The 20,229-nt window shown below is 38.0% G+C and overlaps 2 protein-coding genes across 2 annotated transcripts; both read left to right on the top strand.

The window, feature by feature from the left end:
* Window positions 1-15,299: 15,299 nt before the first annotated feature.
* LOC133722825 (WUSCHEL-related homeobox 5-like) lies at window positions 15,300-15,812 on the top strand. Its single transcript, XM_062149688.1, has one exon. The coding sequence runs from the start codon at window positions 15,300-15,302 to the stop codon at window positions 15,810-15,812; it is 513 nt and encodes a 170-aa protein (XP_062005672.1).
* Window positions 15,813-17,913: 2,101 nt separating this feature from the next.
* On the top strand, window positions 17,914-18,660 carry LOC133723785 (uncharacterized). Its single transcript, XM_062150652.1, has 3 exons — window positions 17,914-18,114; window positions 18,193-18,321; window positions 18,427-18,660. Exons 1-3 carry the CDS (start codon window positions 17,950-17,952, stop codon window positions 18,658-18,660), a joined length of 528 nt encoding a protein of 175 aa, XP_062006636.1. The 5' UTR covers window positions 17,914-17,949.
* Window positions 18,661-20,229: the final 1,569 nt, after the last annotated feature.

The raw sequence follows: 20,229 nt of genomic DNA, 5'->3' as shown, positions 1-20,229 counted from the left end.
ATGTTGTAATTTTGATTCAAATACTTGTAATTTTTTGTTCAAATAGATGTAAAATGAGTGTTAAAGATACTGGTATGTACCATAGCTTGTCTCAAAAAAGTCTCCAACGGGAAAGAAGATTGTTGCGTTCCACACCATTTTTGTTTGTTTAATGTAAGTGATCGCCCATCAATGGCCAGTATTGGTTCCAATATGTACTTTAATAATTGTATTGGTTTAACGTTAAGTATTGGTTTGAGCATCACTAATGAATTGACTCTCCCGATCAATGTATCTTTTTGCAAGACGACGAATTCTGGAGTTATGGATTCTATTTCTCAACAGGAGACCTTCTCAATTGGGATGTCCATTTGCAAATAGTGCTACTTTAATTAGATGCTCAAAATAATCTCTACATCAATGGAGTGACATTTTAAAATTATCCATATTCCAGAATAACAGAATTGCAATCCTTTTCTTGATTTTTCTAGAATCGCAACAGCTTTCTTCTCTATTTGGTCGGTGATAGAAATTTCACTTAAATGAATCATAATCAGAACATGCTATTCCTGTGCACAGGTTCTCACCTAGTCCTTATTCCCAAGGTGTAGAATCCTCAGTGTGTTGGCCAGTTCAGGCTCATGGCTTTATGCCAATAGGTGCTTGCGAATCCACTGAAAGCTAGTTATGCTTCCATATCTCATCTCTCTCTGATATGCAAGAGGCATTTGTACCATGATCTGCAAATCCAGTATGCGATCTCTTTTGCACGACTCAACTTGAATAAAGCATATGACCGCATTGAGTGCGATTTTCTCCAGATGCTTATGTGTTAGCAATAGTATCCTAAAGAACCTCTTTATCCCCCCACCTCTTCTCCTTGTCGAGGAGACATTGTCGTCATTGAACTTTTGAGCTAGTGCTTTATGCAATGACATGTATTGTGGATTAACATTAGCCGTATATGGGCCAATTTTGGCACTCGTTCTCTTTGCGGATGATTGAATCTCTATTTTCAATGAAGCTATTATGAGAAATGTCAAAATGTCACTCGTTCTCTGGTGAGCCAATCCTTTTTAGCATGCATGTGTCAAAATGTCAGTATTTTTTCTTTAATCATGTGAAATTTTTTAGCATTTAAGCCTCGTTTGTTTCATGTAATAGAAGTTTGGAAAAGAAATTAAGCAAGTAAACCACTGCAAGTGGCCTAGTGGTTCTTGCCTTGTTGGGTGTGCTCCCCAACCTAGATTCGAACCCCGAAGCTGTCAAAGTGGCTAGGCACTGTGCTGCAATGCACAGTTGGAGCATTTCACATGCGCCGAAGGGGTTTATCTTGGGCCTAGGAAGCCTTTGGGTTCCCCTTGACAAAGTCAAAAAAAAAAAAAAAAAAATTAAGCAAGTGCATATATGATTAATTAGAAAAAAAAAAAATTGCAGCCACAGCGATTATGCGCCGATCGTAGAATTTTTTTTTTCTCTCTAGCTTGTTCTTGTTTTTCTTCGCTGATTTTGTTTTATTTCTTCCTTGTGGTCTTTCTTTCCTTCATACAGCCTTCTGGGATGTACCAATTGCGCCACAGATAGTTTATTTACCAGTCATTAGTACCATTACATACAAGTATACAACAATCAATTAAATCAAGTGGGTTTTGCTGAAATTTGGTATGGAAGAAGTTTGATTTTCTGAAATTAAAACAAAAGATCCAAATTTAATAGGTGTTTTAGTTTGATCCCTAAAATTAGTTTCTCACTAGGGAATTGTTCTTGCAGCAGTACAATCTCTATTTGGAAGAATCAAAATGGTTATAATTGATGGGGATGGGGGAGGGAAGATGGTGCCTTTCTTGCTGACAAGCAATTTTTATTGAATTTTTCCTTGAAAATTTCTATGGATGATGTTTGAATTGGTTTTCTGAATTCGGTGTAGAAATATTTCTCTTCTTCTATAACTTTGTGAAATAGGAAGATTGAGAAGAGAAGAGAAGAGATATAGCATAACACGGTCTCATCTGAGGTATAGAGAAGGGAGAGTGGCGATCAAATGAGGTATAGATCGAGAACGTAGAACTGCAGAAGAAGAGTAGAGGAAACTTGGGGAATGCGAGTTCAAGCAGTATGAGCTGTTAGATGTAGATGTGTACACGTGGTGTCTTGTCTTAATGTCTTTAACAGCTTAGTAAGATAAAAAGGTCAGGATAGGATAGGATTAGGATCCATGCCCTTTGTTTTAAGCCTACTTAATATTCTTTACAGCGCATAGAATAAAAGTAGGCTTCATTATAAGTAGTACCAGTGGCGGATCTAGGATCCAAAACCTTTCTAGGCTAATTAGACAATCAGTTAAATTAGACTAATTTCTCTATATATTTTTTTGGGTACAATAACGATAGCTCACAGCTTTCTGTACAATGACGATAGCCCATAAGAAACCAAGCAGTATCAGCAAAGGTATTAAGAGTAAGTAATTCATTCCACAATTCAAGCTGTTTTTCCTTTTGAGGATACATGTATAAAAATGTAATATACCAACGATCAGCATTTTTAGGATTAGAGAAGCAACAATAAATATAACGAGGATGTTCAAGAACAACTAAAATATTATAATTTATTTCATTCCAAAGTAATATCAAGCCACCACATTGCCCATTCGCTGGAATACAACAAGCATTACCAAAAGGAAGCTTAGAAACTAGCTTATCTGAAGCATCCTTATCAAGTCTAGTATCCATTAAACAAAAAACATCAAGAGCAACTAAAGAAGACAGAAAGGTTGCTTGAGGGAGAAAACCTGGCCGTGAACAACCACGGCAATTCCAACTTAGGATTGTCATTCTAAACTATTGAAAGAAGAAGGTTCTGCATTGGATTCTTTAACAAAGTCTCTACCTCGTTTACAAGGACTTACGAAGAAAGATCCAAAATAAGGAGTCACATAATCTTGACTAGAGGTATGTAAATTTATGCAAGAGTTGAATCCGGAAAAACAAGTACAGCATAAGCCTAAGCTTGTAATATGCAGATTAACAAAATCAAGAACAAACAGAAAGCCAATAAAATTAATTGAGCAAAAGTAAAAGACAAACCTGGCATTCACGAACTCAAAGCTACAATTAAACATTAATTGATAATTATCCAAGCTGAAGGAGAGAGCACAGTGACCAATTGTATAGGTAAGAACTTGAACCCAACTCACCGTCATAAGTAAAACCCAATTGAAGGCAAGGGGGCATCTGCAATCCTCAAAGCCAAAGAGGCGCGGAGCCATCGGTGAGTAGAAATAACCTCAGCCCAAATGGATATCGAAGAGATTCTCTGGACCAGTGCTGCGTCTGATTCCAAAAACCCCAATTTTCCGTTGTTGCCATGCCATATAGTCTTGGTCTCCTCCGCGAAAAAATTGATCGATGACACCTGAGCTATTCTCAGCCCCCCTCCTCTGTGAGTGTTTCCCTTCCCTGAGCTGTTCTCAGCCCCCCTCCTTTGTGAGTGTTTCCTGAGCTAGTCTCAGTCCCGGCAAGACCATCTCCCTCATTGATTTAGCTTCAAAACCACCCCCAACTATTTCAATCCTCTTTGACCAAGCCCACAACGTTTTCAATCCTCTTTGACCAAACCCACAACGTTTCAATCCTCTTTGACCAGACCCACTATTCTAGATCTTAGCAGTTTCAAGTCCCAGCTGTCTATTCCAGTCTTTAAACAACCATGAGGCTGCTCTCGTGGAATTGCCAGGGTTTGGGTGCTTCCCTGAGAGGAAAGCATCTCAAACGGTTGTGCAAAACCCAAAATCCTGACATCTTGTTTTTGATGGAAACTCGTCAATCGGAGGATATAATTAGGTGTTGGAAACGCAGGCTGAAGTTCCCAAACCACTATGTTGTTAACCCCGTCAGTACTGGAGGCGGATTGGCTCTCTTGTGGGGTGATTCGGTTCAACTCAATATTATAGATAAGTCTCCTAATTTTGTGGATACACATGTTTCTTTTGTTTCTGAAGCTCTTGTGTGTAAAATCACTTGGTTGTATGGTATCCCTCATGAAAATGCAAAGGCGACCTTTTGGCGCTCCATGTATAACAGATTTGGTCCCAATACTCAACCATGGATTGTTATTGGGGATTGCAATGAGGTTATCAGTCCTTCTGAGAAATGGGGAGGTGCACCACCAGACCTCTGGCGTATGAATTTATTCATGGACTTCATCAACAACGCTCAACTAAAGGATTTGCATTTTCAAGGGCCAAACTACACTTGGTTTGCTATCCGTCATGGCCGGGTGTATATAAAAGAACGATTGGATGGAGCTTTGGGCAATTTAAGCTGGTCTGCAACACAATCACGCTCCCAAGTCCCAAGTGTTCCATCTTCTAAAAGTTGGCGCTGATCATAGGCCAATACTATTGGACACCCAACCTCATGAAACTAAAGGTCCTCCCATTTTCAGGTTTGAGCATTACTGGACTACGCATGAGCACTTCACTGCTTTAATTGCTGCTGTTTGGAAGACAGATACAGGCTCTGCTGCTATGCCTGCTTGGTCTCAAAATTTGAAAAATTGCAAACGCTCTATTTTGTCTTGGTGCAAATCTGTGTTTCCTAATAATCATGCTCGGACAACTGATATGCTTGTTGCTCTTGAAAGTTTGTATGCATCTTCTGATCCAAATGTCAGTGAACAAATACGTACGTCAAATCTCAACTGATATTGAGAATCTGTGGACTCAAAATGAGATGTATTGGCAGCAAAGATCGAGAGTAAATTGGTTAAAGCTCGGGGATCAGAACACAAGGTTCTTTCATTAATCAGCTCTACAAAGGAGACAGTTCAACAAAATTCTCCGAATTAATGATGATCATGGAGTTTGGCTAGATTCGGACAAGGACATTCGAAGTCACTTCCTTTCTTATTTCCAACATCTCTACTACACCAATGGCCCTCCAGATTAGGCAGAAGTGCTCGAATTTGTGGATCCAGTAGTGACTGAGGCGATGAATGTTACTCTAACAAATGAGGTTAGCTTACAAGAGGTAAAGAATGCAGTTTTTGAACTTGGGGCCTTAAAATCGCCAGGTCCAGATGGATTCTCTGGCACTTTTTATCAATCTCAGTGGAATATTGTCTAATCAACTATACATGAATCAGCTCAGCATTATCAGTCATCAGCTTCTTTGCTTCTGATGATGAACCAGACTCACCTTGCTCTGTTCCGAAAATTAAGGCCCCATCCAAAGCTTCTCATTACAGGCCAATTGCTCTCTGTAACTTTTCTTACAAGATTCTCACAAAGATCATTGCCAACCGCTTACAATCTTTCATGCCAACTCTTATCTCAGAAAACCAGTCAGCCTTTGTTTCGGGACGCCAGATACAGGATAATATTGTTGTTGCTCATGAGTTGTTTCACCACCTCAAACTTCTCAAGTCTGGAAATGAGGGAGATTTTGGATTAAAACTAGACATGAACAAGGCGTATGACAGAATAGAATGGAACTTCTTGCAGGCAGTAATGGAAAAAATGGGATTTGCCCAACCTTGGATCAATTTGGTGATGAATTGTGTTCGTACAACAAGTCTGGCTGTTTTGATCAATGGACACCCAGGAGAATTTTTCACTCCTACTCGTGGCCTTCGTCAAGGCGACCCACTTTCTCCTTTTCTCTTCCTATTTGTCAATGATGTTTTGTCTAGAATGATAACCAAAGCTTGTCAAGCTTCCTTGCTGCACCCTGTTACGGTTGGTCCTCAGAATTTGGGCGTAAGTCATCTGTTTTTTGCAGACGATTCACTATTTTTTCTTAGAGCTACACTCCGAAACTGTGAGAATCTCTCTGACCTGTTACATGCTTTCTGTGTTGCTTCTGGCCAACGAATTAATATGGACAAGTCTTCCTTGTACTTCAGTCCTAACACTCCTCATGAGATAGTCTACTTGATCAGTTCCATTTTACAAATCCGGGAGGTTTTTGATCCAGGAACATATCTTGGATTACCTACATTATGGGGTAGATCAAAAATTTCAGCTTTGGGGTATATCAAAGAAACTGTAAGGAAGAAAGTTCAAGGGTGGAAACAAGCTACTTTAAGCAAGGCTGGTAAGGAAGTGCTCATAAAATCTGTTGCCACAGCAATTCCTGCTTATCCTATGGCATGTTTTAAATTTCCAAAGACCCTTTGTAATCAGATTCATTCTATTTTATCCAACTTTTGGTGGGGAAACAGTGAGTCAAAGGGAATCCATTGGAAATCTTGGGATTTTTTAAGCTTACCAAAGAGTGAGGGTGGTCTAGGCTTTCGGAATTTGGAGGAGTTTAATAATGCTCTTTTGGCTAAGCAAGCATGGAGAATGATCCAAAGTCCCAACTCTTTTTGGTCAAAGGTCTTACAGGCTATTTATTTTCCGAACTCCAGCTTCCCTGATGCTAGGAAAGGTGGCTCTCCATCATGGATTTGGTCTAGTCTTCTAGTGGGGCGAGATCTTCTACAACAGGGCACAATGTGGTCTATTGGAAATGGAGAGAGTGTAAACGTTCAATCTGATCACTGGGTGCCTTCCCTGCCTCCGCTAACTTTACCTCCTCTACGGGTGAATTCCCGGGCTAAGGTTAGCACTCTCATTGACTGGAACCAAAGAAATTGGAACATCACATCTATTGAGGCAGACATATCTATTGATCAAGCACTTCTTATTAAGGCTATTCCAATCACGGATCCTGTCATTCCGGATTCTCTAGTTTGGCCTTACACTTCTAATGGGATTTATACGGTGCGGTCTGGCTACCATTTTCAGCACTCTCAAGTTACTAGATCTTTGACAGATCACCCTTACCAGTCACATCACATTTCTCTTTCCATCTGGCCTCGCATTTGGAAAATGAATACCCTGCCTCGAATAAAAAAATTTCTTTGGAGAGCATGTCTGAATATTTTGCCGTCTAAGGAAACGTTGTTCCGGCGTCATATTTCCAGGTCAGGCCAGTGTCCTTTCTGTTCTTTTCCCGAGTCCACTGAACATGCTCTTCTAACATGTCACTGGAGTCAATTTGCTTGGTTTGCCCAACCTTCTGGGTATAAAGTCCCTGTGCAAGAAATTACAAGTTTTGATGTGTGGTTGGAAAAAATTTTCACTTTGGAGGTCCCTGATGCATCTTTAACTCACATTTCTTTCCTCTTATGGCGTATTTGGAAGCACCGATGTTGGTGTTTTTATAACTCCAACACACCTGATCCGCTTTCCATTGCCCTCTCTGCTCATAAAGCTGCCAAAAAGTTTCTTGGTGCCCAGAAATTAAGTCGAGATCCCCCTATCAAAACTTTGCAGACGGCATCTCCACCTTTATCAAAGACTTTCTCGAGTCCACCTCCACAAAATGTGATACATATTAATACAGATGCAGCTTGGTGTGCAGCAACTCTCCAAGCTGGAGTTGCAGCAACTCTCCAAGCTGGAGTTGCAGCAATTGCTCGAGATAGTCTTGGTAATGTTGTTGCTGGTTCAACCAAGTATATGCTGGCTCCGTCTGCTATGACTGCTGAAGCTCTTGCTCTTCGAGATGGTTTAGACCTTGCATTTTCAGTTCCTAATTTTGAAGTTATTATCTCTTCGGATTCTCAAGCCTTAATCTCTTCTATTCAATCCAATTCTCCTCCAGCAGATTGGAAAGCTTCTACGGTCATCTCACAAGTCCGGTATTTCTCATCTTTAACCTGGCATGTTAGCTGGAACTGGTCCAGCAGAAAGGCAAATAGAGCAGCTGATCATGTTGCTGCTATGGCCTTTAGACGTTTGTGCCCCCTAAACTGGGTCACTCACCCTCCTTCTTCCCTTTTAGCAATTTTACTTCAAGATCTTTTGCCCCATCCTCACTGTTCAGAGGGCCTTTAATTTGGGCTGTTGTTTTTCTTTGTTCTTATTAAAATTTCTCTTGCCAACAAAAAAAAAAAAAATTGATCGATGATCGAGATATTTATGATTTGGTTCTTCAAATTGATAATCTCTGAGATAGAATTGATTGAAACCCGGCCAAGGATTTTTCCATTTGATCACCAAAGCTACCCAGAATCCCTAAGTTTGTGGGTTCAAGTCGAGTAGCTCGAGTCTCCAGATAGTTTTTTTTTTTTTTTCCTTTCCTTTGGGTATGGGCTGAAAGGAAATATACATATACTTAGGGGTTTTTGGGCCAAATTCTTGTCTAGGCTGCAGCCCAGAAAGCCTACCATTTGGTTGACACGCTAAAAGTAGCACGTGTCAATCCCCGGCAACGGCGCCAAAAATTGATACACTAAAAGCAAGCACGCAATTTAACCATGCAAAATGTAGTTGTTAGTATAGAATAAGTAGGGATCGTTCTAACCGGGGATTGAGAGTACACCTGTAATTGCAAAAATAAATAAAGAATTAAAATAATAAAGTAAAAAATATTATTTACAAAAATAAAATAAAGAATAGAAATATATACAAGTTAATGTAAAAAGGGGGGATTAAGATTTTTAAAATCAAAAATTAAAATAAATAAAATATAGAAAATGTAAAAACACATATACAAGGGTGGAATGCAAGGAAAAAAGATCAAAACCACAATCATATGAATGAAATCCAATTACAATTCCTATAGTTGATTATCTATGTCATGAGAAATAAGTTGACCATGTGAAACGTTAGTAAGCAAACGATTTCCCATATTTTACTTTCCTTGAATAATTAATCTAAGTGAAAGCACATAAATCAATCCTATTGAACATGCAATCATAGTTTAGAAAGCTAGCTAATCAAGAACACATTCAATGCATGAAGAACAAAGAAAGGATGTCAACCAAAGTGCACAACCTAGTTATGAATAAGTTCACTTATTTGCAATCCTCCTTAATTGATTTCGACTTTTGTCCAAAGTCTTTACTACTTAAATCTAGCTTCAATTACATGCATATATCCTAAGTTGGCTTCCAAAGAACACATACATATAAAATTTTTCTATAATCCAAAATCAATTAAGCAATCTCACATAAGCAACATAAAAATCAACGCAAAGATAGAGACGGGCTTTAAACTTTGCCCTTAACATTATTTGTTAACTAAAATTCATAGTTCTACAAATCCAAACAAAGAAAACCAAAAGAAGTTACAAGGAGAAAGATAGAATTACACCGTGAGTTGGAGATGGACATGGAGAGCTTGAAACGTTGGAATCTTGAATCTTGGAAGCAAGCCTTCAAGGTGGACGATGGAGGATATGATCTTCACGGCTCCTTCTTCTTCTCCTCTTTACTTGAAAATGCAGAACTAGAAGGCTAGAGAATGAAAAGAAATGAAACTAAGAACTAGAGAAAAATGGAGAGGAAATGGAGAGACAAAGAAGATGAAATGGATGGAAGGAATGTGTTTTTCTTCTTTCTTGTAGCCTCTATTTATAGGCTACCAAGCAAAACTATTTGGCCTTAAATAAATGATGATGGGTTAGGTTTGAGCATTTAAACATTAATGGAATTTGTTAGGTTTGAATATTTAAACACTAATGGAATTTGTTAGGTTTGAATACTTAAACACTTAATGGAATTTGTTAGGTTTTAGTCACTTTTTGCTCATTTTTCCTTCAATTAAGTCTCCACCAAGACTTCAGATTTTGCCCTTTACTTCTTCATATGAAATAATCCACCATGAGTGTAGATCATGCTGTCAAATTTTCATAACTTTTTTCCATTCCTATGGGCCGGAATCACTGCTGGACTCCCAGTTTTCCAATTTTGCTTCTGTATAAAATTGGACTGACTGTTTGAAGGCCTTCCACTTCTATTTGGCGCTTGAACTCTTCATAAGAAATGTTTCTTAGGATGTCTAGAATGGATCTGGAAGGTTTCAGCTCATTTGAAGTTCATTTGGTCAGGTGGTTGCTCCTTCTTCCTTGCTTGGCTTGGTTTCTCCTAGCCGGAGTAGGAAAATGTGTAAAGTTGACCTTTTTAGTGCATTTCCATTTTTCTCCATCATTTTATGGACCTAACACTTATGTCATCATCATCTACTCCAATGTACCTAAAAATAAAAATTGAATTAAAAAACGATTCGTTAAGGAATTAACTAAGCAAAATATGAGGAATTAACTATTAAAATACCACATTAAAATGCTCCTATCAAATTCCCCCACACTTAGCTTTTGCTAGTCCCTTAGCAAAATCAAAACACAAAACAAAACAAAGACTCAACAAAAAGTAAGTAAATGACTCTACTGCTCCTAACTGTTGTCTCAGAGACTCCAAACTTATGGCTTTCACGTTTAAACACTTAATCAAAATCACATAGATAATTCGAAGGTTAATAAACATGTGACACTCATATGACTAAGTAAGATATGGAGAACTTAAGTTATACAGTGAATGATAGCATGTTTCGAACAAGTCCAATCCAAACTCACAAGGCATACTCTCGATTTTTCTCTCAGAAATGGCTATGCTTAAAAGCTTCACACTCAAGTATATGCAAGAGAACACATTGTAAGGCAACAAACAACTTGCATATTTCATCAATAAAAGCATTTTGTGAAGAATTTTAAAAAACCTCAAGAAATGACTAAGTGCACAAATGGACCTAAACCATAAGCTCGACTTTGTACCTGACTCCACTAACCAAAGGCTGCCCATCTCAAGGATCAAGTAAGGACTTGAAACAGGTTGTAATGAGCAAGGTTTTAAATATCGGTATTTTCATATCTATCGGTACTTTGAAAAAGGGAGATATCGGATATATCGGGGATATATCGGGGATACAGTGTACGAAAATATCGTTTTTGAAAAAAGTCAATTTATTAGAAATTTAGAACTACATATAAATACATATGAATGTCAACTTCATCTACATCCAAAAAGAGACTCTAGGCGGTTGAAAAGCCGCTCGCTGGTCTACGAAAATGCAATAATCAGACCAAGACATATGACCCATATAGTGCGAATTGTAGTGATGAACATGATAGTTATAGATCTCTTTAGAGCTGCCGACTGTTTCCCCTATAAGGGGATAATAAGGATGAAGGGGATAATAAGGATGAACCCAACTAGATGACTGATCATATACTTCTCCATATTGATTATATCCATAAGCATCATAACCAAATTGATTGTTGCCTTCATGAGATTCATTTGAGATCCCACTGCGCTCTGTGCCTAAACTGATAGAGTCAAAACTTAAGGCAATTGAAGAAACATCAGATGGGGTACTTTGATCATCAGTTGCACCTCTAGTCCTCCTCCCATATCGGGTCTTCTCTTGAGCACCATGACCAGCTGTTCTCACTCCGTGGTCTTCATCTTGGGTGGCATGATCAAAATTACCTTCACAGGTAAATTGGAATCCTCCATCCACAGAAGATTGTCCATATTCATATCTTTCACCTCCACCACCTGTTCCGCTTCCACCCTCTCCACCATCATCAGAACTATCTGGAGTTGCTGTACCACCCCACGCATCATCACTATCTGAATTATCTTCTGGGTTTTTAACAACTTCTTCAGATAAGATTCTCTCTACATTGATTCCAGCATTAGTTGCAGTTTCTACAACTTGTGGAAGAGGTCTTCCAGCTTCATCATCGAGGTGTGCAGGCATAATCCAATCATGAAGTGGATCAATGCCATTATGAAGCGGCTCGCTTGCAACATGAAGTAGATATATATAGTTGTTTTCATTGACCACATTATTCTTTGCCTGTTTATCTCGCAGCCTCAGCTTCATGTTGTAGTAGCAGTATACAAGCTTTTCCAACTTCTGATATGCCAAACGGTTCCTTTGCTTGGTATGAATAATAGCAAATGTACTCCAATTTCTCTCACACGCAGAAGAAGAAGCCGTTTGTGCCAAAATACACATTGCAATTTTCTGCATGTTTGGTGCAGAATACCCACATTGTGTCCACCAATCAGCTGTAAAGCTACTACAATGAGTTACTGCTATAATAGATCAACATTTTCTATTAAAGAAATTATATGTGTGTGTATGTGTGTGTTTTAATGTATACATATACGGATATACCACAAACCTGTATTTCTGGTTTCTCTTGTTTTTCTTGCTATGGTTGACCCAAATGATTCCTTTGCATCTCTAAAGCATACAATCTGCATTAACCATTTGAAAATTAGTCATTTCTAATCCCAAAATTGTTTAAGGTTGTCATCAATAAGAAGTTACCTCATCCACAAATGTATCACCAACCAAGAAAGAGTAACTTGACGACCAAATTATTATTCAAGTCTCCCACCAATAATTTCTATGGAAAATTGGTAGGAAATTTCCTTCCCTGATCAATTTGGGGCCCTTTGTATAGTTTTATAAACATTGCACTTAATAAAATAAAATCAATAAAAAAGATGAATTACATTTAACTATTTAACCGTCTGTAGAGAATTACTGAGTTTTTTTTTTTATTTTTACCTCAAATTTTACAGATATTTCTTCACTTTATCGGGATATATCGCAAATATCTAATATATCGGGGATATTTGACGATGTCGGAGAAATTTCGCAGAAACGGTGACAGATAAGATATTTACCCCCATAAATATATCGGTCCGTCGAAAAAAGGAGATATCGGGGGATATATCGGAAATATCGCAGAGATTTAGAACCTTGGTAATGAGGCTAAGCTAGGGTTTTCGAAATGAAGATTAATGGTGCGAAAATTCTAAGGACCTAGCAGAGCATATATGGACCACTTTATGACACTATTTTTATGGGCCAATTATCATTGTTTTGGGCTCAACCTTCACTCTAACCAATATGGAAATGGACAAAGGCCTAATTTTCAATTTTGAGCATTCTACAAATTTGAAAGTCCAAAACCACACTTAAACAATTTCCTAAGAGTTTTCTTTTCAATTTTTCTTCTCTTTTGCCGTGTTTCTTTCTTTCATTATTTTTTTCGGCAATCTTTTTTTTTTTTTTTTTTTTTTTTTCTCTCTCTTGGTTTTTCCCCACCCCACATTTGTCTTTCATCGTCACCCCTACACAATATGTCATGCTCTACTAAGTCCCTAGTACAAGGGTAGAGATGTCCTGTACTAAGCTCATGGTAGGGTAGTGAGGGTGATGAAACAAAGGTTTTCAACGTAGGCTCAAAGGGGTTCATTCTAAAGAGTCCCACGACGGGCACAATTGGGGACACATGCTTGTTTGGCTATGGTGGTTACCCTAATGCCTTCTATCCTATCCAAGATCAGGGCATATTATGGCATACAAGTTTTGACAGTCACAAAAGTCGAGTTCTAGTATTCTCTAGTCCATTAAAATCTATGGCACATGATCATTGGATTTTCAAACAATGATGAGATTTTGCAAATACAGGCATGAAATTATGGAATTATCAATTAAGCACTCAAAAAGAAAGTATTTTAGCTCAACAGCTCACTTAGGGTCAAATGAATTAGACTTAATCCTTGCATGCTTTATGAACCAAGTTACAATCCTATCTCAAATCTTCATACAAGTATCACAATGTCGATTAACCACAGAATTCAATTAAGTCCTATTTTGATTGCGAAAACCTTCAGCCATGAATTCAGAGACATGTTCATCCTAGACGTTAGGAGCATCCTAAGACTCAAACAAACCAAAAAGATTCTATAAAACCAACGAAATAAAGACCAAAGATAAACAAAAACCGAAACATGAATATAAAACCTAAAATAAAGTTAACGAATATATTTAATTTTTTTTTCTTCTGATTTTTCCGATTTTTTATTTTTATGATTTTTCATTTTGTTTTCTTGTTATAACCACAAAACTATCTCCTATAAACAAAGTGAAACCCCCACACTTAAATCATGCATTGTCCTCAATGTATAAACAAGTATAAAGCATACAAAGCATCAATCAAGCATGGCATAAGAGTTAACACAGGAAATCCTAAAACAAAGAAAAATTTACGAAAAGAAAACGGAAGAGTTCAAGAAAGCAAATCTCCGTTGATGGCTCCTCCACAGCTACTGTTGAAATGGGTTGCCTCCCATGCAGCGCTTAATGTTTAAAGTCTTTCAGCCTAGACTTGTACTTCCAGTTATTTCTTTAGTTGGAGGACCAGTGTGTGGAGAGTGGCAACTCTCTTGCTGGTTTCAGCCTCCGAAAGAGGGTCCTCATGGAGTGATGCAGCAGCGTCCTTGCGAGGAAACCCAGGAGGATGGCTCTGCATGTTATTGACTTCCTGAGCAAGCTTGTTCATTGCAGTGTGACAGCGGTTCAAAGAGAAGTTCATGTCAGTGATGTAATCGATCATGCATGTGACTCGCCAATCTGTCACCATAATACCATCTCGGAGAGAGGAACGCAGAGCATCAATCGAGTCAGACAAGCTTTCTAGGGTGGCCATAGGCCTGGGAGCACGAGCAGCCGGGGAGGAAGAGGACTCGCTGGGATGGAGTCTGGGAGGGCGACGAGGCAGAGGAGGGGGACTGCGGCTACGCTCACTTGTAGGACGACGGTCCCCAGGACAAGTGAGGACAGCGCGAAAGGCCGCTTGACGACCTTCTTCCTCAAGAGAGAGAACTCGGCGTTGATTGACGCCCATGCGAGCTGTAACCTTGGTTCGAACCATGAGGAAGGAGAAGGAATTTGAAACTGCACACTTAGACAAATCCTAGTAAAATTCGGAGAAGACAAAAATGAGGTATATATAGAGCACAAAATAGGGTAGAAATCTTAACAGGCACACAGTTTTAACATAACTTCTCTGGGAAGGAGAAGATTTATGACAGTTCATGGCCCAAGAAACACGCATGCACATAAAAAACTCCCCCACGCTTAAATATTCCTTTCTGCTTTTCCGAGATTTACGGCAATTAATCTGCTTTCGGCTATTGTTTGTCTGTCGTAGCTCCTCGAGATTCGTTTGGTTTCCCCACGTGTAATTATTCATTTCTTTTCCGTGATTTTCGGCAATTAGATCTGCTTTCGGCTAGAACTTGTCTGTCACAGCTCCTCGAGATTCGTTTGGTTTGACCACGCGCTCCCCACACGCCAATAATCCGTGTTTTAGGGCAACTTTAATCTGCTTTTCTGACAGCAATCTTGACTCTTCTCTTCGACTATAACATGCCTAAAAACCTCTCTTAGAGCTTCAGTCCTTCTCTCTCAAATTTTAAGTCCTTCTCTCTCAAATCTTCCTTCTCTCTCAAATCTTCAGTTCTTCTCTCTCAAATCTTCAGTAATGGAACCACAAACCTAGCATCCAACGAGACCACAAACCCAGAAACCAACGAGACCACAAACCCAGCAACCAACGAGACCACAAACCTGGCAACCAACTGAGGATGGAGGAAGCAACAAAGCAGCCTGGAGTAGTGCTAACATGCTTTGCAGTCGGAGCAGTACCAGGTGGACTCCCACTCCAGATCAGATAAGAATCCTCAATGATCTTTTCTATAGCAAGGGAGTTAGGTCCCCAACCGTAGAGCAGGTTCAGCGGATCTGTTTTCATTTGAGACCGTACGGACAAATCGAGGCCAAGAATGTATTTTATTGGTTTCAGAACCACAAGGCTCGGGATAAACGGAAGAAGAAGATCACTTCGGATATTCATGTGCCCATGAAAAGATCAGGGCTTGTTGGTGGATCCATTAATCTTAATTTTGGGTCAACTAGCTCTACTGTTATGGAACAACGAGGAGAAGATCACCAGGCGATTGAAACTCTTCCACTGTTCCCCATGCACAGTGAAGACATCTTGGGCAACATGAAGACTACTTCCGAGGGAGGTGGCGGCTATGGCAATTACTCTAGTGGCTGGGGCGGCTATGGCGGTGGCTCTCGCATTTCCCTTGAGCTCAGCCTCAACTCCTCCGGATCTGTTGATTTGGCTTAGTTACAATTTTTATTTATTTATTTTTTTTGTTTTTTTTATAATAATAATAAGACTGAATGAATGTAGTTTTTTTTTTTTTTTTTTTGCATTATTTATTTATTTGTTATTATTATTATTTTTTTGCATTTTCATCATATAGGACTCAAAATAAAAGACAAAAATATAAATCCTAAAATAAAAACAAGGGAGAAAAACTGAAAAATAGAAAGAAATAGGGAAAGAGAAAGCAAATCTGACTTGGATATGGTGTAACTTTTTTTTTTCTTCTTGAATAAATAGGACTCAGAATAAAAGAAAAAATATATAAATCCCTTCCCCCACACTTAAATATTGCATTGTCCTAAATGTAATCAATTTATAAGCATGCAATGAAATAAATAAGCATAGATAGAAGGTATTTACGAAAATAAATTCTAAAATAAAAACAAAGAGAAAAATTGAAAAAAAAAATAGGGAAAGAGAAAGCAAATCTGATTGGATTGGGTTGCCTCCCAAGCAGCACTTGTATTTTACGTCTTGCAGCCAGACGGAACCTACATTAAATAAAGTTAGTAACTGTAATTAACAAAGAAATACAAAATCTATAAACAAGTATAATTATGAATTACAAACTACAAGTAAAATTAGCAAGTATATTGTACAAAAGACAAAAGTGAGTATAAAACACGAAAAGTATTTTTACAAGTGTAATATGTATATTTTAGTGTATCACAACATTTTCTTTTGTTATAAACATTATTGATATCGAATCAAATTCCAAGCGGTAAATCAAGTGAACGTGCGGCCCAAGTATAGTCGCCTAGACACAAATTCCTTTTAACATCCTTTGGGCAACCTTACTGAAATGGCCAGGTGGGGGAGGACGAACACGAGAGGAAAAATCCATTTTGGCATGAGCTACTCCCACATAGTGGTTTAAGCCCATTTGCTAGCACTTCTGGATTTAAAAACCCGTCATGAACGTTGTCCCCTTTCTAGACACCATTCCACATAGGCTATTCTTACTAAGATGAAAAAAAGGTCATAAGTGTGAAGACAGTTCAACAAGTGTTAATAAAGGCCGCCCTCAACCTTAAGGAACCTGAACTAGGTACCAATAAGGGGTTTAGGCCAATATTAACAAAAGAGACTTCACCTATTTCTCTCAATTTACAACTTACAATTAAAACTCGTCTTCAACAATATAAAAAAAACAACCTAATAAATTTACACTAAGCTTCAAACAGTTTATATACAAATATACAATAAAACAATTTAACAAGTGATTTTTCATTCCCCGGCAACGGCGCCAAAAATTGACACGCTAAAAGTAGCACGTGTCAATCCCCGGCAACGGCGCCAAAAATTGATGCGCCAAAAATTGATACGCTAAAAGCAAGCGCGCAATTTAACCCTGCAAAATGTAGTTGTTAGTATAGAATAAGTAGGGATCGTTCTAGCGGGGGATTGAGGGTACACCTGTAATTGCATAAATAAATAAAGAATTAAAATAATAAAGTAAAAAGTATTATGTACAAAAATAAAATAAAGAATAAGTTGTCTGCTTTTGCTATATTTTCATTTTTCTTCCGTAAATTGAAACAAAAAGAGGAGAGTAGAATCCTTTTTCAATAGCTTATCCTATGATCTGAATTGTAATTGCTTGTTTGATGATTGATTACAGTATCTGGGTGTTGAGCTTTTATTGAATTGATTTATTTGGTGATCATGAATTGTTGAATATCTGTAGAGTGGAATTTCTAACTATTGAAAAGAATGAATAGACTCGGTTGGAGAATTTTCAGCAAAAATAATCCACTGGGTAAGAAACTAAGAACTGTTTAATAGATTTCACAGTTGACTGAAAAAGAAAGAACAAAAGAATGGCTTTCAGTTTCATCCAACTGTCCTGTAGCAAGATTTCGAATTGTGAAGTTTTCCTTTAGTTATGCTGTTATAGTTAAGGTTTGATATCATCTTTATATATCATATGCTTGCCCATGGGCGTCAAGGTGCCTTGCATTCAGTAAGTTAGAATGTTCTCTTTTGCTTTCTGACCATCTAGAGCCAAATGACTAACAATTCATTATTTGATAGGTTCTGTGGGATAAAAAAACTTGGAACAATTGTCAGTAATTAGAGTTCGGAGATCATTTGCATGTTTAATACTGAATTCAACAGTATAGCAGAAAACCCGGCTTTGGACTTGTATCCCGATCACTCGCAATCCCAAGTCAATCAGACTAATGAATGGATGTACGATAAGATAAATAACGGTGTCTATAAATGTGGGTTTGCCAAGAAGCAGGAGCCTTATGATGAGGTAATATTTCTGACTGCTGTAATTAGTTTTGATTCTTGAAGTTATGTTGTTTACATTGTTTGATCTTTCTTGCCTCAGGCTGTGAAACAGTTGTATGAAGCTTTGGACAGATGTGAGGAGATACTTAGCAAGCAACGATACCTTTGTGGAAACACATTATCTGAAGCAGATATTCATTTGTTTGTGACTCTCATAAGATTTGATGAGGTACTGATATTCGTTTCCCAATCTAGTGATTCTCTGCGTTTAAGACGAACATATATCTAGTGATTCGGTTGTTCTAACCAATTCAAGTTTTTGCCACAATGCCAGGTTTATGCAGTCCACTTCAAGTGCAACAAGAAACTCCTGCGAGAGTACCCAAATCTGTTTAACTACACCAAGGACATTTTCCATGTTCCTGGAATGAGCAGCACAGTCCAGATGGATCACATCAAACGACACTACTATGGAAGCCATCCTTCTATCAATCCATTCGGGATAGTTCCTTCCGGCCCAAAAATCGACTACTCTTCTCCTCATGACAGAAACAAGTTTTCTGCATAGCTTCTGTTTTGCATTATATTCTTTTGTGCTTTTCTGTTCTGTTGATGTAATGATGGACTGGACTTTTATAAACTTTGGACTATATTTTTTTACCATTTCATATTTTCATATGTTGATGCTAGAACTTGATGGATTATTGGACTATATCAATTGAATTATATGGACTATGAAGTATGGAATTATAAATTATTGTCTATTGAAGTACAAAGCATGCATTAGTAAACTTGTAAACTTATTGTTATAGACTATTATTACAGGTTTGAAGAAACAAAAACTTCTTGAGTTACAATACAAAAGAAGTACATTTGGTAAAAATTTATTTTTCTAAAAAAAAAAAAAAACCGAACTGGGCCGAACCGAACCGAACCGTTCGGTTCGGTTCGGTTTTCGGTGCCAATTTCTCAAAATACAAAAACCGCACCGATTCTAAATTCGGTTTGGTTTTCGGTTTTGGCTCGAAACCAAACCGATCGGAACCGAACCCACCCCTAATAGACTCCAAGTCTGATGTAAAGTTTATCTCTCCACTATATAGTGCCTATAAATCTATGAATGAATAAAGCTTTGTGTGTGCTTCAATTTACACTCGGTATTCATTTCCTATTATGACATCAGAGCTACGAAAATCCATTTATCTTACTTAAAAGAATGAATGACAATTGTTGGTGTTTCTTTCCTATTAATGTTTTATATATGAGATTTAAAGAGTACATACATTTTTTTATCGTAAAGGTTACGCCTTATGCCTCGAGGCTAAAGTTTTTGTGAGGCTCTCCTGAAAACACCTTAAGGTATGCCTCAGCGTTTTAAAACAAACTTTGAACTATCAATAATGAGAAGGCATGATTCAGAGGATTATGACCCTGCCAAGCTCCATCTGATGAAGTTCTCATGCTGGTTAGGTTCACAACCATGGGTTCCATGGTTGATACTTGATAGTAATTTAATGCTCAACTCTGATAACTATGTGTATGTCTTTGTACTTCAAATGGTGAAGACCAGTGTAGTTACTAACTGATTTATAGATGGAAGGATAAGAAGGTAGAAAGCAGTGCAAGTCAATCACCCACCACATTATTAGCGCATCTGCGCATGAATTAAGAAGTCTCCAACGGGAAGGAAGATAAGCTTTCCCCACCATTTTTGTTTGTTTACTGCAAATGATCGATCAACCATCTTCGGCCAGGGGCGGAGCTAAGGGTGACCTGGGACCTCAGTAATCTTTTGAAACTTGTTTATCATACCTGTGTTATTAATAGGTTTTTATACGATTGAAGTGGAAGTAGACCTGTAAATGGATCGGATTTGGAGCGGATCAACCTAAATCCAAATCTTTTTACTAATAAAAAAATTCAACCCGAACCCGCTCCGTTAACCCTGCGGATCGTTGATAGCTCGATCCAAATCCGTATCCGTCGGATTAACGGATACCCGATCCGCTAACCCGATTCTTTTATAATTTTAAATTTTAAATAGTAATATTAAATTTATATCATGATACCTCATAAAATATTAAAATAACATGAAGAGTATGACCGAAAGTAGAATTACATTATCAAAATAGTTCGT

Source organism: Rosa rugosa, chromosome 7 (assembly GCF_958449725.1).
Source record: "Rosa rugosa chromosome 7, drRosRugo1.1, whole genome shotgun sequence".
Taxonomy (NCBI): domain Eukaryota; kingdom Viridiplantae; phylum Streptophyta; class Magnoliopsida; order Rosales; family Rosaceae; genus Rosa; species Rosa rugosa.
The sequence above is the reverse complement of the archived record's forward strand: the minus strand, read 5'-3'. Positions and strand labels throughout refer to the sequence as shown.

Excerpts from the sequence above, each read along its gene's own strand:
- LOC133723785 (XM_062150652.1), top strand. The coding sequence starts at position 17,950 with ATGTTTAATACTGAATTCAACAGTATAGCAGAAAACCCGGCTTTGGAC. Across the intron at positions 18,115-18,192 it reads AGCAGGAGCCTTATGATGAG|GCTGTGAAACAGTTGTATGA; the intron begins GTAATATTTCTG and ends TTCTTGCCTCAG. Across the intron at positions 18,322-18,426 it reads CTCTCATAAGATTTGATGAG|GTTTATGCAGTCCACTTCAA; the intron begins GTACTGATATTC and ends CCACAATGCCAG.
- LOC133722825 (XM_062149688.1), top strand. The coding sequence starts at position 15,300 with ATGCTTTGCAGTCGGAGCAGTACCAGGTGGACTCCCACTCCAGATCAG.